This window comes from Lathamus discolor, chromosome 14 (genome assembly GCF_037157495.1).
Source record: "Lathamus discolor isolate bLatDis1 chromosome 14, bLatDis1.hap1, whole genome shotgun sequence".
NCBI classification, from domain to species: Eukaryota; Metazoa; Chordata; class Aves; order Psittaciformes; family Psittacidae; genus Lathamus; species Lathamus discolor.
Window position 1 is genome coordinate 2572884 of NC_088897.1, and position 27950 is coordinate 2600833.

The 27950-nt window shown below is 41.6% G+C and overlaps 1 protein-coding gene across 1 annotated transcript; it reads left to right on the forward strand.

Moving 5' to 3' along the window:
* Positions 1-27922, forward strand: APPBP2 (amyloid beta precursor protein binding protein 2). The gene is made up of 13 exons (XM_065695179.1): positions 1-165; positions 11176-11264; positions 12309-12460; positions 13023-13146; positions 17554-17722; positions 18442-18531; positions 18988-19055; positions 19140-19245; positions 19598-19722; positions 19911-19996; positions 20377-20567; positions 20991-21156; positions 21887-27922. The coding sequence occupies exons 1-13, from the start codon at positions 25-27 to the stop codon at positions 22138-22140; spliced, it is 1761 nt and encodes a 586-aa protein (XP_065551251.1). The 5' UTR covers positions 1-24; the 3' UTR covers positions 22141-27922.
* The last annotated feature ends 28 nt before the right edge of the window (positions 27923-27950 follow it).

Consider the following 27950-nt stretch of genomic DNA (forward strand, 5'->3'; position numbering starts at 1 on the left):
GGAAGGCGGCTCCGCACACCCAAGATGGCGGCGGTGGAGCTGGAGTGGGTGCCCGAGACGCTCTATAACACGGCGATCTCGGCCGTGGTGGATAGTTACGGGCGGGCCAGGCGCAGGGACATCCGTTCGCTGCCCGAGAACATCCAGTTCGACGTGTACTACAAGGTACCGGGAGGTGGCGGGGGGCCGAGAGTGGCCGGGCCCGACGGGGCCTGGGGGAGATGGAAGGAGAAGTGGGCCGGGGGAGGAGGAGGAGGGAGGAGAGTTCCGTGCCCGGCCTGCTGCAGGCCTTGCCCGGGGGCTGGGTGGTGAGGGGGCGCCGGGCCGCGTCCCCACGTCGGCTCTGCTGGCCCGCCGGAGCGGAGTAGGGCCCGAAGGACGGGCTGGGGGAGCGAGGGCCTGTGTGGGGCCGCCTGGGCTGCGGCTGAGGGAGGGGAGGCGCCGGAGGAGGCTCGGGCAGGGCCGGGGGCCTGCGGCTTCCCCCTCCGGTTGTGGGTGCCTGCCGTTGCTGGAGAGCGCGGTGCCGCGGAAGGGAGCCTGGGGCAGCGCCGCTGCGGAGGACGGGGGGAAGGGGCCTGCCCTTGGGGGCCGGGGGTGAGGCCTGCGGGCGGGGGAAGATGTCTCCTCGACCTCCTCGCGTTTGGAGCCGGAGAGCGGGTAGGGGCAGAATGGGACCGCGTTGTCTGTGTTGGAATATGTATTATCCTTTTAATGTATTGGAGAAGGTGATATCAGTGGTAGAAGGAGAGGAGTTTGCCGTCCTCTTGTATCTTCTTTAATGATGTGGTAGGACCCAGATGAAAAGAATTGAGACTCATTTAATGATACAGTTTATTAGCCTTAAATCATTCTTTCCTGAAAGGTCTGTTTCTCATTCAGTTGCCTTTAAAATATCCAGAGTTAAAGGTACACTGAGATGGTCCATTAATTTCTATTGTCCACTAAATGGGCATTTCATTCGTGTGCAGGAACAGCTGGAAATGAGCATTCACCAGGAGAGAAACAGAAAACCCAAAACCAAACACCCCAAATAACCCCGAGCAAAGGAAACCCCTAAGATGGGGGATAACCCTTCTTTCCTCTGTCAGCATATTTCTAAAAATACAGGATGTACTGAATGAAGTGATTCTTTAGGTGAATCTTTAGGACTAGGCGTACTGGCCCCTCACATATGCAGAGTAATAGTAGTATTTACAAGGAAGGCTGATCTTCACTAGAGATAAGAATGGTTTCTGTAGCACTGAAAGAGGCATGTATGTTTTCTGTAAACTACCTATTATTTGTCTGCCTTATATGTTGAGAAACGTGGAAACTCCTTTTTACCACATACAAGCATGCTCACAGATAATGATGTGGTTCACATATAGCAATTATCCAAGACTAAAGATATGGAGCTAATAATGTGGAAGGATGTTTTGGGGTTTATTTTTAACTATTGGTAGGTACCACCATTGACAAATAAACTTTATTGGCATTGCCTGTCCTGGTGTTCATTCAGATGAAAGGATGGCACTTGGTGGCTTTTAAAAGCATAAAACCAAAACCCCCTCATACATACTTGGCATGTATTGGTACATCCAAGTATGTATTATTCCCAGATTGTTTAAAACCTCATCTCTGTGTGAGCATAATAATAAATCATTGATTTCTTATCCTTTTATTAGCACTCTTCAGTGGTTGTGTTGAATCACAATCATGTGGAGCTGTTCCATGATGAAAAATGAACCAGCAGTATATCTGACTTTTAAAGACTTTCTAATCTGTTTGTTCTGCATGTGTACATTGGTATGTCATCTTGTTGGGCAGGTGATAAACATGCTAAGTCCTCAAAATAATGTTCGTTGTACTAATCACTAGCCAGTATAATCTCTGTTAATGACAGCCATTTGCATTGCTTTTCCTATTATTTCTGTGGTTTACAACAGGACAATCTTTGGTAATCTGAAATGTGTGAGGTGCACCCCCATATTCCTCGTACAAGTACACATCTGTGAGATGTCCCCATACAGAGTAAATAGAACCTGGCTACACAGTGCAGGTGTTTTGCCATTGCTGCCAATGGGAGGCTGGTCTTCCATGTCTTCACTACTTGGGTCATTAACGCTTTTCCAGTGTAGGTGACCTGTCCTCTTCAATAGTCACATTCAAGTTAGCTTGTACCAAATTTAACTTAATCTTTGATGGGATGCTGAGAGGAAGTCCTCTGCCCTTACTAAATGGTGTTCTATATGCAGAGATGTCTGCCTGCAGTGAGTAGCTTGAAGCCTAGCCCAGATTACAAGTCTTTTAGAACAGTGTTTGCATTTTATATGCACCTATACCATGCGTAGTGACTGGTTCTTGATGTCTGTGTTTGAATGGCTACAGCAATACAAATGACATAGCTGAGTTAGGTTAGGATGAGGACAGCATCACACCTTTGGACAGTCTTCTCGTGTTGTGTGTGGTGCTTGTTTTACTGTTTTGGTTCTGGATAGTTATTTTTGAAATCCTGTGAATATTAAACACCATTTCAGGTTCTTGAGCTGTGTTCACTGCATCCTGACCAGCAAGTTCTTTAAAGCAGAAATAGAATTTCCAAAGTCACAAATAGTTTTTCAAGTAAGACAAGCCAAAAGACTTCGGTGGTAGTGGTTGCTGCTGTGTTGAGGGGGTGTTAGTTGTTAGTACATGGGATAGTAATTATTCTTTAAATACAGCTGAGGAAAAGTGACTTGTAATTGAGGATTTGTATTAATATACTTGCATTTAGACCTTGAAAAAAGTAGAGAATCACTCTCTGTGATTAATAAAAGGAAGAAAAATGTATGTTAAAGACCAGAAACAACTTTTAAGTAATGGTTTGTTATCCAGGTATTAATCATAGCTTAGGATATTGGAGAAACTGCTGCTGATTTTGTAAGAAATCAAAGGTCTTATCAGTCAGATTTTATTTTGATACACAGATGTTCATTGGAAGTGGCACTATAAAACTTACTTTTCTTTTATCATGCTCATATTTTTTCTTTTATTCATACATATTGGTATGAACACTCAAACTTAACATTTGCCAGTCTTGCACAGTTTGCCAATCTGTTCCCATTGATTGACAAGGTAAGCTACACAACTATTGCAACAGCAGAGATAATCAATGTGTTGTTATTTCAAAGGGAGAAAAATGCTAGCAGAGTGTCTTTGGTCATTGTTTTTTCCTCAGGGCACCCTCTAATCCAGTGGTTGGCTCTGTTGTTATGATACATTGCCTTTATTTCCCATTCCCTAAGAAATGCAATTGCTTTTAATTCTGAAATTCCAGAATTGTTAACTTCTAGGGCTTGCTTCATAAGCCTATGCAGTTAACAAGGAATCAGATGTGGGATAGTTGCAGAATGTTCTTTGTTGTGGACTTAGAAATGGGCTGTGCTGTGAGGTGACAGAAGCAGGCAGGTTCTTTATAGTAAGTGTATTTATCTTTCTGTAGTTTTCTTGACCAATGACTAAAGTTTAAAACAAGGCAGGATCAAATAATCATGATTATAGTAAAACAACAAAACTGTAGTGGTCCAGAAGCGTGTTACTGGATTTAACTTTTCCTTGCAACCATTAGAAAAAAGAATAGAGACAGGGCAGGATGCTTGGAATTTGGGAAATACATATATATAAAAATATATATATTTTGGAAACTTTCAAGTCTACATTTGTGCTCAAAATATTTAAATATCTTATTAATCTCAGCTGCATTTTGAAGGTCTTAATAAGTAGTATTGTTACAAGTCACACCTGCATCTGAGGGGGGAAAAAATACAGATGTGCAAACATCATATTTTGTTTCCTTTGTGTCTTTGCCAGGTTTGTGTATACCCTGCTTGTGTTGTTTCCTGGTAGAACTAGTTAGGTTCTCTTTCTCGTCTTTTGAGGGAAAGAGAGAGAGGAGGTGTAGTTCGTAGACACCAAAGGAAAAATATGCTGGATCTCATGTTAAATAGGATATGCCTAGCAGGCAGCATTTGCAAATGCCAAAATTCCGTATTAAAAAGCAGGTGACAGCCGGAATAAACTGTAAATCCTCAGGAAATAAAAAAAATGAGGAAAATAAAATGAAATAGTTTGTAGTTTGCTGGGGAGAGGATAGTGTTTTGAGGGAGATATGTAAAGAATCTTGTTTCTGGTGATAGAAATAAGATATATCCAGTTTGACTGCTCAGTTACTCTCTTATACAGAATTCAGTTCTTTCCTCTGTGCTTCAGCTTTACATTGTATTTTGTGTAATGATCTCATTTCTTTGGTTCATAGCAGTTGCACACTAGCAGAATGGCCTTGGTCTTATATTGGCTAACAAAGTTTCATGCAATGTTTATTTTCCTTTTGGAATGTCTTTTCCAGATCATGTTTTTTCTCTTTTTATATTGATTTTCCTTCAAAATCATTTGGGTTTCATGTTCTTTGCATGTTTTGTGATGAGATCATCAACCACAGGAACAATTGGAGATGACATTAATTTGTTGTTAGTTAGTGCAGACCTGTAACCTTTAGTAATTGCACTCTAACTTGTTTTGCATTTAATTTTTAGGCAAAATCCAAAAGACTATAATTATGCTTTCTCTTTGAAGTGGCAGATTAAGCTTCTGAAGTGCTCCTACCTTGATGTGAATCAAAACATCAGATTCTGAGTTTACATCCTGATAGCTCCAAATTCTATAACAATGAGTGTAGCTGCTGTATCATGTCTCTTCACTGTATCCTGCTAAGACAAAAAATCCCAAGCATGGCTAATAAAAGCTCTTGGGTCGCATCTGGATATTCTCTGAACCAAATAAAATGAATAAACAGGAATTTGCTGACTGTTCACAACAAGCAATAGAGCATCCATTCTCTGCATTGCAGTAGAGTTGGGGTTAGGGTTTTTTTTACTGATGAAGAATCATTATAAGCATAATTTCTCTAAATTAGAATAAAACCAGTTTGTCCCAAGGCTTCAGTCTCTTGGGTGTTTGATGAGAGTGAAGAGGATAAACTACCCATGAAATAAAGTGTAGCTTTGCTGCTTTAGTTCTGAGGTTTTCTGATCAGAGGAGTACAAGTGACGTGTGAGGGAGGCAAAAAATCGCAGAGCAAATAGGTCATGTTTTGTAGGACTTCTGCTGTGATTGACAAGTGTGACTTCACACAGACCTGATTGCCCTCGTGCTGCCGGATTTTCGGGGGTCAGAAATGAAATGTATACGTGGGAAATGATCATGATTTCTGCATGTATGCACACACGTCCAACCATTCTGATGATCTGGTTAGACTCTGAGTAACGTGTGCAATACTTTGCTAAATCCTGCTTGAATTAAATGATGTCCTTGTGTCACCTTTATAAATTCAAGCCTCATAGTGAAGGAGAATTGTCACTTCATGAGTTTTTTTCCAATTACTGATCTTAATTTTAACACGTGCCTTAGTTCTGTAGTCTAAATTTAGGTTAGAACCGAACCATCTTTCCTTGTCATATCTTCTAACTCCTGTTACACAGTTTGCTTTTCCTTTTTTCCTCTTTGAACCTTTAACTATAGGGCATGTTTTCTTATCCTGATATGTGCTAGCTCCCCCATATTTTCAGTATCCTTGTGGTTGAGTCTTAAACACTAGAAATCATCATAATTCAGATAATGAGGTCACGTCTGACCAGAGGTGCTCAGCTCCTGCTGAAACAATAATTCCAATTTCCACTTCATTTCCTTTGTACTGATTTAACTTCAAAGCAAGCTGGGTTTCCCATTTACTGCTGCGGAGAATCGTGTGTGACTAAGGCTCAGGCTTCATACTGCTTGTGCTGAACTCTGTGTACATGCGATGCAAAAAGCTTTGCTGATGTACAGAAGGAAGAGTGAGTGGGAAGATGAGCGGAAGTATGCTGTGTGTGAAAGCAGTAGGCTCAAAAGTTGTTTCAGAAGTTAGGCTTATTCAAGAAGGTTGTTTTGGGTTTTGTTTTTTTTCTGATTATTATTTGAAGGAGGTTCATAAAGCCCAGTATTTAGCAGTATTTTCTCAAAACTGTGAAGCTTGCATTTCTTACGCCCCAAACAGTATCCAGGAGAACTAGTGCTTGTCCAGAAGCTTTGCAGATGGTTTTGAATTTGATTGAAAAGAATCAAATGTCCCTAAATTTCTGATTATTTTCTAAGGCTCTTCCCCCACACGCCATCTATAGTCATTTGTCAACAGACTGATTCATTCCACTGTTGACTCTTGGGGAAACTTTTTTCCTTCCTTGTTGAGTAGGGGAGGAAGATTGTGTTTACAGCCAAGCCTCTTTTCCCAGATACTGGTGTTTGTTGATTATTTATACAGTCCTTCCCAAATTTGGCATAAAATTCCCCATTAGAATTAGATATGACTAAACATGCTGGGAGCTACTTGGAATTCCTTGTATCTTTAATTCTTACTGAAATCTCCATATTATTTCTTCCAGACTGGAGCAACAGGAACATATTTTTCAAGTTGTGTATGCTACACTTCCTCTTCTTGAGGGTCTTTCTGCAACTGGTTAGAGTTAACCTCCAGCTGTTAAAAATTACTATTAATATTTTTCCTAAAGTTTGGAAAGTCTTTTTCTCTTGTACACAGTGAAACAGCCCAGAATCCTGGCGCTATGACTATCCTATCGCCTTTTCTTTGTGTTTGGGCTTTGCTTTTGCTCGCAGTTTAACACATCTTTGCCTTTTATTTCCAGGGGTTTGCTAGGATGCAGTTTAAGCTCAGTTTAATCACTCCAGAGAGAGAAATCTGACAAGTACTTTGATGGAATTACATGTGTGATGATACAATAATAGATAAATTACAGGTTGGCATTATTAATATGCTTGATTGAGGATACCACTACATACAGCTTTGCATGTTTGGGTGGATGCGTTACAAGCCAAATAGTAAACCTCAGATCCTGCAGGAGAAACACGGTGGTTTTCTCTTACTCTATGCAAAACAGCTTGATTGTGCATGTATGTAATAAGCCTGTATATTAAATTTACCCCTTGGTTCCTGTCTTGAGTGCCAGAATTAATGTGTCAGGGTCAGCTGATGAAATTAGAAGGCTTTTATTCATTTTTCCATAGTTAAAGAAAAATGAATCTCTGTTAAGCTCCAAATAGGTTAATTTTGTGTCTAAAAGGCATCTGTTTCTCACAAAAAGAATAGTTCTTCAGAAGTCCAAACCTCAGCCATTCTTGTCAGGACATATTTTTCTTGAATCACTATTTTGTTTTGTTTTTCATGTTCTGTAGCAAGGCTTGTGGTCAGGAATTTCATCTCTCTAGAGCTTTAGCGAGAGAACTGTTTCCTCAGTGCTTGCAACTGCTTCTCAATGAACAAATGAGTTACTGCATCTCCTGGAATTGCTTCACAGTTTGACGTATACTCACTATTTCCATGTCACATTTTGCTTGAAAATATTGCTGTAACATCTCCAATGGTTTCAAGAGATTTCAGGCTGAGTTAGTTCCTTAGAAATACTTGACAGTGTGTCAAGGGAAGGGGTGAATAGCGTGGTAAGTGTCCCAAGGCTACTGTATTTCTGGTTATACCAGTGAAAAGTAGGTTAGGTTTTTTGTACGTCAGAATAGTGCAAGCGGTTATCTTTGAATTGGGATATGTGCAGATGGCAGGCTTGGACCTTTGGGCCATAAGGCAAATTTTACGTGAAAATAATTGATGTGTCAAAATTGAGGGTGTAGTTTGGGACCTTCCCCTCCTTCCCACCCAACCAGGGCATTTATTTGTTAGCAGTTTAAGTATCACATGTAGCAGTGGGCACATAACATTATGTAACCTCATAAATACATTAATTCTGAAACCTCTTACTGCAGTTAGTATTTGGTAAACTAGTATCAGAGTAACCTCTGGGGTTTTTAGTCAGTGCTGTGAGGTGATAAGAGGAAATGATGATTTACTTGATTGAAAGCCTAATTGTTGAACATGTGATAGTACTCTGATTGTCCTAAGTCCTGATAAAATAGCTTGGGTTGAGTCTTTATTTTCTTCCAGAAATTATCTCATCAATTACTGATGTTTTGGGCATGGAATGCTGGGCAGGATTCAATCTTCTTTTTGACTGTGGAAAGTATGTTCTAGGGTTTATAGAACAGTTACCGTTAGACAGCTGTGCTGAAGAAAATGAGGACACTTAACTATGCCTGTAGTTTTTAAATACACTAGACTGGATGTTCTTGTGCTGCCAGAGAGAATATGGCTTCAGAAGAAACTGATCCCTTTGAAGTATAGGAACATGGCACTATTTTATCTGAAGAGTAACTTTGCATGCAAACTTGCACTGTTTTTTGAAAAACTTCCTTTTTTTTTTTTTTCCTCTTCCCAGAAAAATAGAGCACTGAAAGGAAAAACATTCATTTCTGGCAATTGACATTATTAGGTCACAGTATTTTTGAAGTCTTTTTTTGTAGGATCTGTTGTTAAAATAACAAACTTGCTGTGCTGTAGAATCAGTGTCATGTGCTTTTGTAAGAGTTGACCAAAACTAAGTTTCTGGCTGGAGGAGATTTTCTCACATGCTGTGTACTGAATACCCAATTCGTCTGCTTCTAGTTTCGTTGGCGAAAAAGGTGAACCAGCCACAAGATGCTCAACAATAAAATGTTTTATTATGTTTAAATTATATTTTATTAAATTTTATTATTTTTATTATTATGTTTTATTACTAAAACTGAGAGGAATATTAACACTTTCAGTAAATATGTTTATAATTGAGCATCTCTAATGTGTTCTCTTGGCCTTACTTTTGGTTACATAAGGGTAGCCGTACTTCTCATGTGGCATCATGTAGCACATACCACAGAGGAACCCAAATGGATCTCAAATGGCCTATGTGGAAAGGTGGAGCTTCTAGAGAAGTGCCTGAGAGACGTGAGCTACCAGCTTCTCCCTTTTTATTCCCCTTTTTGAATTTTAAAAGGGTGTGTGTGATGTTTGTGGGCTTTTTTTCCTAGAACAGCTAAATAACAGTTGTACTGCACTATCCCTGTGTGACCCAATACTGTACCTCTAGCAGTGGCTGTGATGCCATGCATAGCTATGGCAAGTGTATAGTGGAACCACCTTCAGTTACATACCCTGCTTGCAGTCATTTGTGGTTCAGGGGCTTCAAGATACCAGGAATTACTAGCCTGCAGTGGATTTTTGATGTATATTTGTACTGCTGCTTTTGTACTTAGGTAAATTCTCAGTATTTATAGCATAATGTGGGAGATAGCTCTGCAAGTTAACTGTGCTTTGCGTAAAGAACTGTCTCCACAGTTTGTTTTTTATGAGCAAGTCAACTGATATATTTGCTTATCTGTAGACACAAATCAGCTTGTGCATAGAACTAGCCAATGCTTTTAGTAAATGCATGCACAGATTCACTTGAGTTCTCCTATTTACTGAGGCAGGCTTTATGTGTATGAGCTCAAGTGTTAATGGGTGTGGGCTCATGCCTGGCTTTAGCTCTGGATATTGGTGATTCACTCCTTGTAGAACTTGTGTTTTTGGAGTTTACATACATACACACATACATAAACAAATCTATTTGTACCCCTGTATGCTAGATTCTGTGTAATTTTAAAATGTTTTCGGAGAACTTGGTATGAAACAAGCTCTTTGTTGTATTTTTTGCTGACTTTAGAGGTTTCTTGATTTTTGTCTTGGCTTTCTAGAGTATGTCATCTACTGTTTTGATGATGGAGGTGAACATAGACACTTAAATACATTCATAGATAACCCCCTCCCCCTCTTGAAACCACCTATGGAGCTCTAATAGCTTGTGTGCTCAGTTTCTAAACACCAAAGTTGTACTCTTGTATGGAGAAAGTGGAACTGTTACTTCTGCTGTGGCTCACAGACAGTGGAACTGTTACATCTGCATTTCAAGACTTTGAAATCTGGATTTCATCATAAGTCTTTACTATGATGGGGCTATGGAACTGATGGATAGAGCAGTTGATGTCATCTACCTGGAGTTGTGCACAGCGTTCAACACTGTCCCACACGACATCCTTGTCTCTCAATTGGAGAGACATCAGTTTGATAGGTGGACCACTCGGTGGATAAAGAACTGGCTGGATGGCCGCACAGAACGAGTTGTGGTCAATGGTTGAATGTCCAGCTGGAGACCAGTAATGAGTGGTGTCCCTCAGGGATCGGTGTTGGGACAGGTCTTGTTCCACATCTTTGTCACTGACATGGACAGTGAGATTGAGTGCGCCCTCAGCAAGTTTGTCAATGACACCAAGCTGTGTGGTTTGGTCGATAATGCTGGAGGGAAGGGATGCCATCCAGAGGGACCTTGACACGCTTGTGAGGTGGGCTGATGCCAACCTTATGAAGTTCAACCATGACAAGTGCAAGGTCCTACACCTGGGTTGGAGCAATCCCAGGCACAGCTACAGATTGGGCAAAGAAGAGATTCAGAGCGGCCCTGCAGAGAAGGACTTGGGGGTGTTGGTGGATGAGAAAACGAACATGAGCTGGCTTCAGTGTGCACTCGCAGTCCGGAAACCAACCGTATCCTGGGCTGCATCCAAAGGAGTGTGACCAGCAAGTCGAAGGAGGTGATCCTGCCCCTCTACTCTGCTCTTGTGAGACCTCACCTGGAGCATTGTGTGCAGTTCTGGTGTCCTCAACATAAAAAGGACATGGAACTGTTAGAACAAGTCCAGAGGAGGCCACGAGGATGGTCAGGGGACTGGAGCACCTCCCGTATGAAGACAGGCTGAGGAAGTTGGGGCTGTTCAGCCTGGAGAAGAGAAGGCTGCGTGGGGACCTCATAGCAGTCTTCCAGTACCTGAAGGGGGCCTATAGGGATGCTGGGGAGGGACTATTCATTAGGGACTGTAGTGACAGGACAAGGGGTAACGGGTTCAAACTTAAACAGGGGAAGTTTGGATTGGATATGAGGAAGGAGTTCTTTCCTGTGAGGGTGATGAGGCACTGCAATGGGTTGCCCAGGGAAGTTGTGAATGCTCCATCCCTGGTGGTGTTCAAGGCCAGGTTGGACAGAGCCTTGGCTGGCATGGTTTATAGTGAGGTGTCCCTGCCCATGGCAGGGGGGTTGGAACTGGATGATCTTAAGGTCCTTTCCAACCCTAAGTATTCTATGATTCTATGATCCTATTAAGCTGTAGTAAGAGCTCAAACTGTAAAATGTATTTCTCTTTTTCTTTCAGCTTTACCAGCAGGGCCGCTTATGTCAGCTGGGTAGTGAATTTTGTGAACTAGAAGTTTTTGCAAAGGTGCTTCGAGCTTTAGATAAAAGGTAAGCATCTTTATTTCAGCTCTTTCTTGATCTAGGTTTTGCATTTGGAAGATCTCTGATTTTCTTGGTCTTACTAGCTCATCTGTTAACCATAAGAGTAAACCAGTTAGAACCTCTATGTAAATGTACAAAGTCATCTGTGGTACTTGGTCCCCAGAGTGCTTTCTTTGTTGTTGCTGTGCCATGGTTTAACCCTGGTAGGCAGCTGAGAGCCACACAGCTGCTCACTCACCCACCAGTGGGATGGGGAGAGAATTGGAAGGGTAACAGTGTGAAAACTCGTGGGTTGACATAAAGTTAATTTAATAATAAATATTTTTTTAAAAAAGGGGGGGGAGGGAGGAAGAAAACAACAGAGAGAAGAAAAAAGTACAAACAAAACAAGCAATGCAAAAAGATGCTGGTTGCTCACCACCAACTGATCAATACTCAGCCAGTCCTGAGCGGTGCCGAAGTACCTGTTAGCTGTTGTACCAAATCCTAAGTGAGGGGTTATCAAGCTGATAGGACCGCCCCATTTTAAAGAGTTTTTCTGTCGTGAAATATTTGAATTTGTGGTGTTATACTCAGAACTTGACGTTCTTTGTAACTGGAATAATTTTTGAGTCTTTAGACATGCCTCCTTCCCATTGTGTGTGTGTGTGTGATGTTCATGCGTTCATCATTGCTTGTCTATTGGCAATTTCAATGGGACTTGTGGGGTGAGGGTGGATTTGAGGCTTCCCCACCCATGAAGTTTTAGCTGAAAATGTTGTTTTCCAGTTCTAGTATTGTGTGGGTAGCTTGTGTTTTGCTTATAGTGGAGGGTGTCCTAGTAAAGAACTTCATGTACGCTCACTTTATTTGTTGGATAATCCAACAACTGTAATCCATTAGCCTTGAGATTGACAACTATGCTTGTATTCATCTGGTTTTGGTTTGAGAGAGGGTTGGAGTTATTTCTCTGAATCACTATTCATTTGAATTCATGGCACTCAAGAGCCAACTGGCTGCAATGCTTTAAAAACTTCATCTGTAATCAAAGTCTGTTTTCTTTTTTTTCAGGCATCTGCTTCATCACTGCTTCCAGGCTTTGATGGACCATGGAGTAAAAGTTGCTTCTGTACTGGCCTATTCTTTCAGTAGACGGTGCTCCTACATTGCAGAATCGGATTCTGCTGTAAAAGAAAAAGCAATCCAGATTGGTTTTGTTTTAGGTAACTGGTGATGATAGGCTGTTTAAAATGTGATCCTTTCTTTCATCCAAGCTTCAGTTAAGCTAATGCTTATCTTTTTTCCTGTTAATGTCTGTGGCTTCTTTTTAAAGAGCGCATGTGGTTTTGGAATGTCATTTTTAGAAAACTACTTGGTGTCTTAAGAAAAATGCTTTGGATTTTTATATCTAAGAATATCTAGGCTCATCTTTGTTATTTCAGATGTTTTAGATTTAAAATTTGTTTGCTGATGTGAAGTCTTAACATTAAGACTTTGTATAACTTTAGTACTGGTAAATATGTCTTGAGAGAAAACCGTAGGAAGGCTATGTAATACCAAAAGTCATCTTCAACTGAAGGAGAGTTTCTCTACTCTTATATTTCATTCTTTTCAATTCAGGACTGGAGGGTTTAACCTTGACAGGATTCTTATATATGTGCAGTTCTGTGAAATATATAATAAGTTTCCTTACAAGATGTGGGCAAACTCTTTTTCCCTTAAAAAGGTGTTTTGTTGTTCAGGTTTCTCTTTGTTCTTGATTTATGTTGCTTATTTTTTTTCTAGGGGGTTTCCTATCCGATGCAGGCTGGTACAGTGATGCTGAGAAGGTATTTCTCTCCTGCCTTCAATTATGCACCCTTCACGATGAAATCCTTCACTGGTTTCGTGCCGTAGAATGCTGTGTAAGGTGAGCTCACCTTTAATTCCTGTAAATCTTACTGTGAAATACACAGTACTATGTCTTTGGACATTAATTGTCCAAAGATGTCTTTGTCTTTGGACAAAGCCATTAATATGACTTTGGAGCCATCAAGCGTCGGGTGCTCCCTTTAGTGTTCTGCTGCCCTAGAATACTTTCCTGGCTAGAGCTGAAGCTCAGGAGGTGCTTGTTTTGTGCTGACCCCTGGGTTTTCTGCTTGTAAACTGGCAGCACAGTTCAGTGGGGGTGAAAAAAAGAAAAGCCATTTTGCCTTTCTGCTTAATATGTCATGGGTAACAGATGCTGGGTGGTCAGAGTGGTCCAGCACCTTGGTGTTTTCAAGGGGGTTTGCATATGAAGGAGTGTTATGTGTTGGTGTTTGCTGAAATTATATTTACTACAAGAAGAATTTGGCAAATCCAAACAGAAGTGATGTAAACGCAGTCGAGACAGAAATAAAAGAAAACCACACCTTTCCTGATTGCAGATCCAGTGAGTTCTCTTGCTCTATAACTGTGCTACTGAACTGTGTGATGGGGTAAATGTTTAAATGTCCATTTCTTGTAGACAACTTTAGCCACAGCTTAAACATTTGGAAAAGAATTTTTTTGCTTTTAGGAGGCATTTGGCATTTGTACCTTGTTTCTCAAGGCTGTTGTCTTGTCCTTGGAGCTTCCACTTCCATTCACAGAGGCCTCAAAGATTATCGTTGAGTTTTTAGTTGTACCTCAATGTCTGCTGCCCTGCTGCAGCCGGCAGGAAGTAGCCCGCTTGTTTTTGTTGGTAACACCATGACTGACCTCTTTTGCATGCTCCAGGTATGTGTTTGAATAGGTGTGTGCTAGTGAGCCTAGTTAAAATAGGATTATTTCTTTTAGCTGTTGTAATGAACAACGAAGTATGTACTGTATTTATCTGAATATAGGGCAAAGCTTATTTTGAGAAGCTGCTCAAAAAAAAAATCCACGCATTGTGTTATGGTTGGACAAATATGAAGGATAAATAGGCTTTGCCAGTAGCTACTTATTTTGTGTGCCAACCAGAGGGCCTTGACAGTGGCTGCTGCTCTGCCTTGTTCTGCCCTGCCGGCTACCACTGGGTCTTCTTCCAGAAGTAAGATGATGCCAGGAAAAGACTGGACACGTACACCTTCCTAGAGCTGGGGGATGATATATATAGTAGTGCTGTTAGTACTTGGTCTTTTGTTCTCTAATTAATCTAAGAGTTGTATCAGGCTGCTTGACAAGCTGGAGAAGGTGCTTGAAAAATGAGCTCACTCCCTTTCTCCAAATTGGGGGGGGGGGGAAATGAAGAGAAGGTAAATAAAGTCAAAAAGGTGACTGTTGGACAGCTGTGTACAGCCCACACAGCTGTGGGGAGATGATTTTCACTTTGTGCTATCAAAAACTATCTGATATTAGGATGAACTGGGGATGTTAATTCAGTTTGAACAGCCCATGGCTGGCCTCCTTGTAACATCAAGTCCCTCTGGGCAGCACTGTGAATGAGGAGACACTGCTTTATTTTCAGGCCTCTCCCAAGCAGTCAAATAACAGCATCATTTATTTGGAAATGATAATAGAAGGAATTTGGAACACTCTTCTTATAGGAGAGCACAGTCATTATACTCAGCTTTGAAGTCATGAGGCAGTAAGATAATCTTTTTGTTGTTGCTATCTAATCCCAGCTGTGGAATATCTTGTCCTTACCACTGGGTTTGCACCAGAGGTAGGTGGAATTTCCAGAGAATAAGTCCAGCTTTTAAAAACATTACACCCTTTAAAAAAAGTGGTACTCTTACTCTAAAAGCTGGAAAGTCTGATCTCTGGGAAAGGAATGCATCGCATTAATAGTAGAATGAAGTTTAAAAACATGCAAAGTTTAGTGTTATGTATATAGAATTTGGTGCTTGTTTGTACTAGCAGTAGTAAATTGTACGGAGAAACTTGAGAAAATGTGAAGATCTGAGATTTCTCCGAGCCTGTATGCTATTTTCCTGCATGTATGTGCTCCTTTTGGTTTCCTTTCCCTCATTATTAGATGTTAAACAAGAAGGCACAAATATATAGTACAAATATGTGGTTCTCTCACTTCATTGTTTCTTTGGAGTTTTTTGTGGTGTTCTTAGACTTCTAAACTGCTGTGTATCATTGTTTGTTGTTTGTATGCTCTTAGAGAATGACTGGGGGGGAGCTATTCCCCAAAAGCTATTGTTGCAGACAGTGAAATGATTCATAGCTATTAGCATAAATGTCCTAAGGCATTTTTTTCTTCCTCTTGGCTGTATCTTCTAAAATTCCTTTGGATTAATAAAGGATTTCTTGTTACTCTGAACTGGATCACATAAACTCTGCTTATCCTAGAGGATTGGGTTAGGCTTAGCCTGGTTTTTTGGGTTGATTTCTTTGTTTTTAGACCCTATCACTGCAGCATCCAGATACTGGATATTATATTTCCCAGGCACTTATCGAAATTGCAGCACCATCCCTACTGGCTTATACCATTACATGGGATTTGGGCTTCTTATTTTTGACGTTGCATACCAGCTCCCAACTGAATGGTGTAGACAAAATAGTTTCCTTCTTTAGGGAAACTGTAATTGCTTAGTTTTGCTCTCAAGTTTCTTTCCAATCCCTCTCTCGTTGCAGGAATGCTAGATAGTGTTCTGCTGCCTGTGACTCAGGACATGGTGCACTTGTACATCGTGTTTAGTTCTCAGACCTAACTTGAGGAAAAATGTGGCTATTGCTTTATTCCTTTCTGTTTTTGAGCCGTGTTGCTGCATTTCTCATTGGAAAGCTGGTGTTTATGTAGCTTGTTTCAGGGTGTTTTGAAGGTCTCTTCATTTCTTTTGATGTTCTCTTGCATGGCTCACACATCTGCTGTGTGCTCCCTTCTTGTGAAAACGTGAACCCGACTTCCTCTCCTGTTAGCGCTTGAGTTTCATGATACGTTTCCTTAGGAAGGTGTAGGGAGAAACTAAGTTAGAGGCAGGCTGAACTCAGAAGGCAAGCTTCCATGTGTTGTTTTGCTACTGCAGGAGGCTCAGCTACAATAGCTTAAATCTCTACTTGGAGCAAATGCTAACAGGAAATGGGTTTAGAGAAGAGAAGCATTTGATCAAAAACCTCACTGTTCCTTCTTCTCCCTCACCAGTTTGTTGGAAGACCTATCATAAAGTATCATAAAAGGAAAAAAATGCTGTACCTGTGTATGAGCTCCCACTTTGAGTTGTAGCCTCTCTGCAGTACAGCATTATGTCTGCTTCACTCTGTGTATTTCTCTCCCTGTGTCCTGTTGCCCTCAGTCTGTGAGGGCCTGCCTGATGTTTTTCAATCTCTATTACTCATTGCCTAATAACAGATTTGCAGGAGGGACAATGGAGGTTAATTTACCAACATTTCATGTGTGCTAAATGGCAGGCATTTGCAATGGAGAAGGAACAGCTGTCTCTTCTTAGCCTGCGATGGGTGGGAATAGAGTTCTGCCCTTTAGGCTTGGAATATGATAACACACACATTTTGAATGTATCTCTTTAAAGTAAATAAGCATCAGCCTACACTAAGGGGGGGGGGGGGAGAAAAAGTCTTTACTTTTGCTTTAAATCAATGCCAGAAGCTGAAGTTATTATTTCTCTGAGATACAAGAGTGTATTTCAGTAGCGCTGTGTTTTATTGTGTGCATTTGGCTGTTGTTTTTCATGAAGCTTCTGTTAATCCTTCAAATGGGAAGGCAGCAGGCTGGAAGATGGGCCAAGGTGGGGGGAGAGGGGTTTTAGAGTTTCCGTGACCTGGTTCAATAAAATAGTCTTCTCTGGTGGTGCTGAGTCAGTGCTGGACATCATCTCAAATGGATGTGATTGAATCTGTTGTGAAGACACCCCCCCTAAACAACATATGCCCCCTTGTGAAATGCTGGGCTACTTGAGGTCGGAGGGAAAAGTGCAGAGACGCGTGAGAGTTAGCAATGTCTGTGCTTACCCACTGTCTGTTTCAGTTTACTGTGGAAAAGAGGTAGAAGGGTTTTAATACTGTATATTACAGGGGTTTGGAAGTGGAATTTTATCAGTGTTGAGAAGGCTGTTTTAGGCGAAATAAAAGACAAAGCCACCACACCGAAGTGATTTAAGCTCTGAATATGTAGAACTGCATCAATATGTAAAATCAGTTGACATCTCCAGCAGCAGGAGTTCTTGCCATGCAAGAGACAAAGCCTGGGGAGTACTGAAATGTTACACAGCAAGTAGCTCTGCTGTACTGAACGGAGTGCAGCTTTGTTGGGATGACAGCCTGGTTCCGTTGTGTGTATAGTACAAATTGCAGCTCCGTGGCACTACTGTACATTGAAGTGGTTTATTCAGACACTATTTAGATGATCTCTTTACATATTCCTAAGGTTGCTGCACGTTCGGAATGGTAACTGTAAATATCACTTGGGAGAGGAAACATTCAAACTGGCTCAGTCTTACATGGACAAACTTGCAAAACACGGCCAGCAGGCGAACAAAGCAGCGCTCTATGGGGAGCTGTGTGCACTGCTCTTTGCCAAGAGCCACTACGATGAGGTGAGTGGGATTTTGGTTTTGTTTTGCTTCAGAAAACTGGTTATGAAATCTTGGATGTTCCACGACTGGCTCAGTATTCACTTAATCTCTCCAGCAGGAGCTCCTGTTCCTTGTTTTTGGTCCCTGTGTGGCAGTGCCTGAGGAATACTTGATGTATTGATGTTTTTTCTATGTACTGTTCTGAGTACTTTGACCAACATTAAGAAATGCTGTGTAATAATTAGTGGTATGTGTTGGTCATCTGTAAAGGAAATACTACATTAAAAAGCTGATTTTTGTAAGTAAAACTGAATAGCTGAACACAGCTAACAGCTCTTTGCACCTATCTTATAAAAACTGCCTGAAGTGTAACTGCTGTATAAACTGCGGTTTTCCTTTAGCTCTTAAGTACGCTGACCAGGAAGTTGTCCTACACAATAGAAATTGTGAGGATTACTTGAAGTTCATAAAATATCCCTTTTTGTCAGTGCATGTTGTTATAATACATGCCTTAGGCTAGCATAAAATACTTACACATTCAGTATTAACCGTAAGAGTGCTTTTTAAGTCTGTCCTTTAACACATCTCTGAACAAGTTTCGTTACATAGAAGTAATCAACAGTATTTAACTTTTGTGATGTAAATGACCATTATACTGTTCATAGCCAAGTAATTTTTTTTCTTAATATTGCAACCTTGTAAAGTTCCAGCTTCATTATGTTGGTAACTTTGTTCAACAGGCTTATAAATGGTGCATAGAAGCCATGAAGGAGATCACAGTTGGCCTGCCTGTAAAAGTAGTAGTGGATGTTTTACGACAAGCTTCAAAGGTGAATTAAAACTCTTCCATGTTTCTTTTGTAACTAAATTGCTACCAAGAATGGGTGAGCATAGGTGGTATCTCCAGTGTACCTGGGTAACCAGGTTCATTTCATGAGCCTTAGGGCTTGTTAGTTGTCTTTAAGTGGTCCACTTCTGCCTCAGACCTGGGGGAGGGTTGGTTTTGAGCTCCAGCTGTTCAAATGAACATCATGACGAAGTTAATCTGAGAGCATTCCCTAGAAAGGTGCTCTGTTCCCTGTTTGAGGGGGTACATCAGCAGCCCTTTAGTCAGGATAAAATAGAAGCTTATGAATGTTATCTGTCAACCTTCTTATAAATAACTGAGAAGTCTTTTAGTAACCATATTTTGAAATTAAAAATAGTAGTTAGGAACTGCACCAGTGTCTGGAGGAGATGAGCTGGGAGTGTGCACCTCTTCACACGCTTCATTTCAACCTGTTTAGGCTTGTGTTGTAAAACGTGAATTTAAGAAGGCTGAGCAGCTGATAAAGCATGCAGTATACCTTGCCAGGTAAGCGGCATTCCAAAAAAACCCCAAACCTTTCAAACGTACGTTTCTCTTGCTTCAGCTTGTAATAGAAGTATATTTCTGCAGGGAGCATTTCGGAGCCAAGCACCCCAAATACTCTGATACGCTACTAGACTATGGATTTTACCTGCTCAATGTAGACAATATATGCCAGTCTGTTGCCATCTATCAGGTATGCAGCAGGACTAAGTGTGTGCCTTCAGTTTCCCTTAATCCTCATAGCCTCTGAAATGTTTCTGCTGAAATTCACATGCATTAACTTGTGAAGATAAATAATAGTTGATTAAATGACTGAATGGTTGGTTTTTGAAAATAAAACACCAAAGTACCCTCAAATAATGGGTTTTGCCTTTTTTTCCACCTGACTCTAAAGTAGCTTTTATATATTCAGTGTCTCAAGTACATAGGCCCACAGAATTTCAGAGCCAGTAGATTATTTTCCCCCCTTTTTAACAAGAAGAGAGATTGATTTGGGGTTTTTTGGTGTATTGACAGATTAAATGCTTTTCTTGTAACTCTTTCAGACAGCTCTTGATATCCGGCAGTCAGTATTTGGAGGTAAAAACATCCATGTAGCTACAGCCCATGAAGACTTGGCTTACTCTTCATATGTTCACCAGTACAGCTCTGGAAAATTTGACAATGCACTGTGAGTACAAGTGTTTGAGGCACTGGGAGCTAAGTTAGTTCTGTAAGAGGAGAAAAGTGTTCGTAAATGATACGGACTGTCCAGTTAGGATTTAAATGCTTCAGTTAATTGCGTTAATGTTCTAATATTTTATCAGTTCGCTGTTAACTTGTATATATGTATCTTGAACGTGTTACTTAAACTTTCAGATTCCATGCTGAACGTGCGATTGGCATTATAACTCACATTCTCCCAGAAGACCATCTTCTCTTGGCGTCTTCAAAGCGAGTTAAAGGTAGGAGCCTTCGCTGTGTTACAGGGGCAGTTTGAAATCACTCACTCAGGTGTGTTTATTTGGTTCCCAAACAGAGGCAATGTCACTTGAGTTGTGTTTTCCTCAAATGGATGTCACTTTGGAATAATTTTAGCCCTCAGTGTTCTCTGCCAGCACACTTGTAAAATACATAAATCCTTTCTTTAAAACTTCACCTTTGAGGGACCAGGGAGTATAAAAATATGTGTTGGGAGCTTGATATCTGGTGTAACCTGTTTGAAAAGAGTTTGTAATAAACACAAAATCTGATGAGATGCGTTGGATAGAAGGCTTCCTGCTGCCTACATTTAACACCTCTTTGTGTTTGGGCCACAGTAATGTTTTTCTTCTCCCACATTCAGCACTTATCTTGGAGGAGATTGCAATAGACTGTCACAACAAGGAAACTGAGCAGAGGTTACTTCAGGAAGCTCATGACTTGCATCTATCCTCACTCCAGTTAGCTAAAAAAGCCTTTGGGGAGTTTAATGTACAAACAGCAAAACACTATGGCAACCTTGGAAGACTGTATCAGTCCATGAGAAAGTTTAAGGTAAGATCATACTGACCTTAAGGTCTTGACTTAAAATCTGCAGACATCTATAAATGTGCCGTAACAAATGATGATTTTCAGTGTCCATGATTCATAACGTGAGTTGGTAGCTTTACAACTGGAAAACTTGTACTTTATAATTCATTTCCCTAAAGCTTTGCACAAAAAGAATCCACGAAGATGCACGATGCCTTCAGAGTCAGAGTGACAGCAGTCTTGATGACAGAGCAATACTGCTTGCTGATCCATTTGACTAAGGGCTTGAAGAAGTTTTGGCTTTCTTACTTCTCTCCTTTTATAAAATACTTACAGACTATTTAGCTTCTCCGTAGTTACATTTCTTTGAACCTGCCTCGTTTTCCTCCTCTTTTTATGTTATGGTGCGTGGTGTCTGACTGACCTATGTGAATTTGATCCTCATAGGAAGCAGAAGAAATGCACATCAAGGCAATTCAGATTAAGGAGCAGCTTCTAGGTCAAGAAGATTATGAAGTTGCCCTGTCAGTGGGCCATCTAGCTTCTCTCTATAACTATGATATGAACCAGTATGAAAATGCCGAAAAGCTCTATTTGAGGTCCATAGCAATTGGTAGGTGATTCTTAAGATGTGTGACTGTATAGAAGTTTTAGTACTGCAGGAAACACTATTAAGTCATGTATTCAAGTGTTTAGTAAACAACTTACTGCAGTGCAGCCTGGTTTATTTTGTGTGTGGTTGCAATCTAAATGTAATGCTCTTTCTTGAATGTTCTGCCAGGGATTGAATTCTGGAATTGTATTATTTTCAGTGCTTCATCAGAATTAATTCTTGAAAGTATCTGGAAGCAGAGTAATTAGAAGCTTGGGTGTTTGTCTTTAGATTACATTTTGGAGCTGTGGCTGGAAGTGCAGGATGTAGTTAAATTGTGAAAGGAATGGAGAACTATTGTGCCCATCAGCCTGTGTTCTCATTAAATATTTTTGTTGCCTGATACCATTTTCAGTAAACTTACAATTCCAAATTAAATGCATGTTTGGGCCATGCTGTGGCTCAACTTGGAGACCGTCTGTCTTTGTACAGTGCGTTACAGAAAAGCCTGTATGTGACTGTGCATGTAAAGCTACAGCGCAATTAATGATCCAGTCATAGAGTCCCTGAGGACAAGTTCCAATATCCTGAAAGTAGGAGGTAGATACAATTCAAAGCATCCCCCAGGAAGCTTGCATATTGTTGGGGTTCTTGATTGACCATAACAAAAAGGTTCATGGTGTTGGTTAAAAAATGACACCAGGAAGAAGATGTAACCTTTTTAATTTTGTTTTATTTTGGATTTCTTTAGGAAAGAAGCTTTTTGGGGAAGGATACAGTGGACTTGAATATGATTACAGAGGTCTCATTAAACTGTACAATTCCATTGGCAATTACGAGAAAGTCTTTGAATACCACAATATTTTGGCCAATTGGAACCGGTTGCGGGATCGGCAGTTCTCGGTTACAGATGCTCTGGAGGACGTAAGCACCAGCCCTCAATCCACTGAAGAAGTGGTCCAGTCTTTTCTGATGTCTCAGAACGTTGATGGACAGAGTAGTTAAGAACTTGGTCAATAAACCAGTTAAGGTTTTTTCCCCCTAAGTTACAGGGGGAAAAGTCATACTGTGAAATCTAAAACATGTAGTTCTCTGGGGGCTGGAATTTGCATTGAAACACTGGTCCAGTCTACTGAAGAGTGCCCATACGGATGAATGTGTGTTAAATTCTTATCAGCATGTGTATGGCATGTTTAGTTCGGCTCACATTTTGAACTTGGTATTCCAGAAAACCCCTTCTTTCTCTCTTCTTTCAAAAGAAGCTACTTTGCAGAAAGTCTGCAAGAAAACCTTAAATAAAACTGTTTGAGCTCAAAAGAGTTGCATTCTTATTATGAAGGGAAGGTTTCATCAAGAGCTTTCTGCTGATACATAGAAAGAATAAATGCTGTACAATAAGAAGTTACAGGAGAAGGGTCTTTCTACTGTACACATAGCAAAGTTAATGATAAATACCAAGAGAAGGGAGGATGCCCTAGCCTTGGGTCTGCCTTATGAAGAAAAGTGGCAAAGAACCACTCTGGAGAGCAGCATACTGTTTGTGAACCGTGCCAGGGGGTTAAGCCAGTCACCACCATGTGTTGCTGTGAACACCCTGAACTGGACCAGTGTTCATCGATCAGTGATAGAGGATCCAGTAGACCAGCAGTCGTAGTTTTCTTTGGTACCAACCGAGAGTGCTCATCTTCTGAACAGGACCAGGAAAATCGAAAGTGGACCAGCCTGCTAGAATCAGTTTTTGGACCAGTGGCTTTAATTTAATATTTCTGCCCCTGCATTCACTTTTACAGTAGGATTATTTCATTTAGATGTATGATCAGTGCAAAATTATATTCATGTAATAGATACAAACCTAGGAAGTGAACGTTCTTTAGCGGTTGCGATGGCATGTCTTTACCTAGTGAGCTTATACAAATATTAATGTCGGTGCCACAAGCAAAAACTAGAAATGCTTTAACTATTTCCTGCAGCCATCTCTTTTCTTTCTCTCCTTTTTGAATGGGCTTACTCTAATCATTGAGGCAGTAACTTGTTTATACCAGTTAATAGTTTTGTATTCCAATCCAGTTCAACCTGTGTTTCTGGAGAACACAACTCCTTGTACAGTCCGCAGGGGTCAGTGGAAAATGCCAAAAAGCACAAACAGGTCTTTTCTTTTTATTTTCTTGTGATGCTTCATTTGTACATTAAACAAGAGTACAACCAGAAACCGATTCCTTTATATTAATTGAAAAAGCAGAAGATCTGTAAAGAGCTGTAAAGATCCTCTTATAATGCCTATCTCACTGGCTTGTCTTAATTTTTCTGCTGTTGGGGGGGCTGCTTGTTTGTGTGGCTTTTTGGTTTGGGTGTTGGTTTTGGTTTTCTTTGTTCTTTTTAATGTTGAGGTAAATCTCCTTTGGAGGTCTGTGTAACGTAGCTAACTAGGAACAACTCACTGCTGTTACCTCAGTTCCTCTTAGAGCAGCACAAACCATGCTCCTGTAGTTCGCATTCTGTCGCTTCTGGGTTTTCTCCTTCCCCACAGCCCCTATTTTCAGGGGTTTGTGTCTGGGCTGTCAAAGGCCAGTTCTGTGCTGGGGCTCTGAGCACACTTCCTCCAGGGCTTGGTCTGAGCAGCATCTTTGGGGTCTGGCTTTTAGTTCCTTTATGAGGTCTGGGACAGGGGAAGCTGTGTGGTGGTCTTCAAGACAGAGTGCAGAGCAGAAATAGGAATCTCAGCCATGACTCTTAAGAACTGAACTTGAGCAGACCGATAGTTCATATCCTGGTGCCTTCAAGTATATTTTTGTGGGAAAAGGCTGAATAATACCATCTTTGAAATGCAGTTACGTGAATAGTGAATGCAGAGTTAAGGATTGTATGCTTGGAATATCTTCACTGATGTGAAAAGAAGTATTTGCATTAAAAAACATCCCCATGGTATTAAGACTGCAGTATAACCTCGATGGCTCTTCAGTGAAAATCCAACTTAGTTATGTGTGGATTTTAACTCTTATTTGTTTCTAGGAATTTTTGTTCATGACTGTGTGAGGTGCTACAAGCATGCAGCTGTCTGCAAGGCAGAGCGTTTTTATCCCTGAATGCCCACTGATGAATTATAAAGTTCTTACAAATTCCTATGTCCTACTAAAACTACTTGGAGATGAGGTGTGTATGACTGGTGTGAGAACTTAGGCAGGGATGGCGTGCCTAAAATTGTCCTCAAGGAGCTGTGTTGTATCTCCTGTACTGCAGACGTGTTCAAAAGCTTTAGGCTGGGTGTGTGCATTTGTGCTGCTTTTATCTGCAGACTGTTCCTTTGCTTGGGGTTTCCAGTCCTGGCTCTCCATTTCCAGCTATTGGCTGAGGGATCTCAAAGACCTCAAGGTTCTGTGTTTGGGGCGAGGGGTGTTGCTTGCCTGACACCAGTGGCAGTGGTCTACCTGAACCACTGCTGTTGTTTCACCTCTGCTTTGTGTTTGTCTTTCACTGTTTGCCTTTAAGGTAAGGCAGCCAGGAGAGTGTCCAGCACGGGGCAGGACAGGGAGGTGTCACACTTGTCTCTGGCAACCAAATGCCTCAGTTCAGTTGGTTTAACTGTAGCTTTGCTCTCCAGCCTCACTGGGTTTGGTGAACTTCTCTTTCTTTCCCTAAGCTGCTTCACCAGCACATTAATACTTTGGTTTATTGGCTTGTCTGGAAGGAGCTAAGGTCCTAAATGTCACCCAAGATCTCCTTGGTAGCAGACTTTGACTAAGAGGTGTGACTTGGTCAAGAGTAGTTGGCAGTGATCCTTGTAAGACCGATAGCATGGGACTGGATTAAAGCCTGACTGGACTCTTGAGTTGATCTCATTGTAGCATCTCCACAACTCCAGTCATACCAAGGCATGTAAATGACGGAGAAAGGTGGCAGTGGCCAATGGCTAAAGCTGTTCAAGCGCAGGTTTGTGGAACAACTTTGCAGTTGCCTGCTAAATGCTCTGTTGCTGCTCTGCAGAGCATGGAACCTTTCCCTGATGCTGGCCTTGCTGCGGGTGTGATACCTGTTTCTCCATGTAATAACATAAATGCAACCTTTCTAGTTCTTGGTTCGGTGCCTCCTAAACTGAGCTCTTAGAACACGTTTGTATCAGCATCTGGTGACTGAAACGTGGTGCCTTTGGTCTGTGATTGCTGTTTCTGCTGTTACAGCTTGATACCTTTGAGAAGGTAGGAGTCCAGCTGGATGTCTTCAGAGGAAGGCAAATGCCAGTGTGGTTGGAGTAGATCTGGTGGTGTTACTGCAGCATTCCGTGGCTCGGGCACCAGGCAGAGCTATGGGAGCAGAGCGTGCAATCCCCACGGCTTTCCCTTGGAGCAGAGCTGGGGCGCTCCCCTCCTGCCGTGCCCCTAGAGCAGGCTTTCCATGTACATCCAAGTGTGAGTACTGGGGAGGGAGCTGTGGGACGGCCCCTAGAGCTCCTGCCCTGTGACTCCAACCGCTAGAGGAAGTTAATGAGTTATTGGCATTGCATAGAGGCTGCTTGGGGCTGCATTGACAGGGAAGAGCCGAGAGTGGAAATCCAGGGGGATGCGTCTTGAAGGTAAGTCATGTAATCACAGCAGAGTAATGGGATGCAAGTGGTGAGGACAGGGGTCACCTTAAAGTAAATGATTGTAACTGTTGTTTGAATTAAACCCTTAATATTTCATTTTCAGTATAGTGTCATTTGAGTGAATGATCTCTGTGCTCCTTCATGCAGACGCTGCAGTTGGAGGGAGGGAGGAAGGTGGTATCAGGATGTCCCCACTGTTCTCGGGACTGGGGCTGTTGTGTGTGGTTTGGGGAAGGGAAGAAGTACACAAAGGCTTTAAGAGCTGACAAAAGTTGCAGGAAGGTTTGAACATCAATGTACCCCTCAGCTCCTTGAAGTAAAACAGCCGTGGCTGTTGGTCCCTAACAGGTGTTTGATTATTAATTATTTAATATTAATTATAGAGTCATAGACTGGTTTGGGTTGGAAGGGACCTTAAGGTCATCTAGCTTCAAACCCCTGCCATGGGCAGGGATGCCTCCCACTAAACCATGTCGCCCAAGGTATGTGCAGCCTGGCCTTAAACACCGCCAGGGATGGAGCATTTACCACTTCCTTGGGCAACCCATTCCAGCGCCTCACCACCCTCACAGTGAAGAACTTCCTCCTTAGATCCAGCCTGAACTTCCCCTGTTTCAGTTTGAACCCATCGCCCCTTGTCCTGTCACTACAGTCCCTGATGAAGAGTCCCTCCCCAGCATCCCTATAGCAACCTGCAAAGCGTCTGCCGCGGTGTCCCTGCCCGCGCAGGCGCCCTGCAGCGGTACCTGCTGGCTGGGACTCTTCCTTTGCACACAGTTCTCATTAAGTAATGTTGAAGGGGTTTTGTTGCTGAATTCTAATTTATAGGACAAAGATGTTCTTCCGTAAGTTGAAAGAATGAAGTTTTTCTCTCAATGTGCTGCAGTGTGAAGTTTGCTCCAGGTGCCATTGCGCTGCTTCTCATGGTACAACGAAGGCAGATTTAACTTGATTTCCTTTTTATAGTCCTACGTATGGGGAGAGTGCAAACAGGAGAATGCATCGTGCCTAAAACATGATGGAAGCTGTTGACAAAACCTTCGCTTGATTTGGTGGGGTTTGAGGCCGCAGGCCAGCAGCGGGTAGCACGGTGGAGATGTTGCCATTACCAGTCTTAAAGCAGAGATCCTCCCCTCTGCTGCCTGTGCAGAAAACACTTGATTTCCTCTAAAGGTTGTTGTTTCCCCCTTCTCTTTTCCTTTCTGTTCTATAACACCAATGACTGCCCAAATGCCAGTTGCAGATCCGACTCCTCGGTGTGGGTCGCTCCCCATTCAACACAACGGGCCCGTGGCGCGTTGTGTGTCGCGGCCCTGCGAGGATCCCTCTTGAGTAGCAGGGAGGAAACTTCCTTGACCTGGAAAGAAACTCGGGCTGCGTGTGAGGAATTGGCAGCACTGGTAACGCTTTTGTCCCAAATCTCAGGAATGTTTTAGGCAGTGAAAGCGGTTTCCCTTTGGTGATGGAAAGGCGCGTGCTCTAGGGTCTTGTGTACCAATCTGTCCTTGCAACCCTCGGTATCTATAGCATGAGTGGCCTTAGTGAGTTTGTTGAAGTGCACATTTTTGTTTTCCTTTCTTCAGAAGTAAAGTTTAAAGATGACAAAGATATATACTATATAAATATATAGAGCTATTTAGAGACTTGGTTTGTGGTGCACAAGTTCAGTGTTGGATCGCTAAGTAATTGTCGCAGGTACCATATGTGTGACTTCTTTTCTTTGATGTACATCCCTTGATGGGAAGCGATGTTGCCATGGTAACTACAACTTTACAATTTCTTTATGACTTAACGATGTGAATGAACTCTACATTTGATTGAATATTACCAGGTTCAGTACTATTTTTATACTTTATTGAACTACAGGGGATTTTAATTTAATAGCATTTTAAAAAAGATGTTGCTTGAACTGTATAACCGAATAAATCAAACTACCCATACAACCCCCTCCTCTAAACCAGAATCTCTGCCTGTAGTGCCACAGTCATTGATAGGAAAGTATCTCCATCATTACTAGACCTTGGAGACCACCCTACTTGTCGTGTCAAGACTTAACGTTCCGTATCCTCCTCCTCCTCCTCATGGACTGCGGTGCCCGGCATTCTTTGTACCCATCAAACCACACTATGTTTGTAACCAGCATTGTGATATTCTGTAACTGTATTGCTAAAATGAAATATTGACCTAATAAACGGAGTGTTTCCTGCACCTCCAAGTATCTGCATTGAATCTGGTT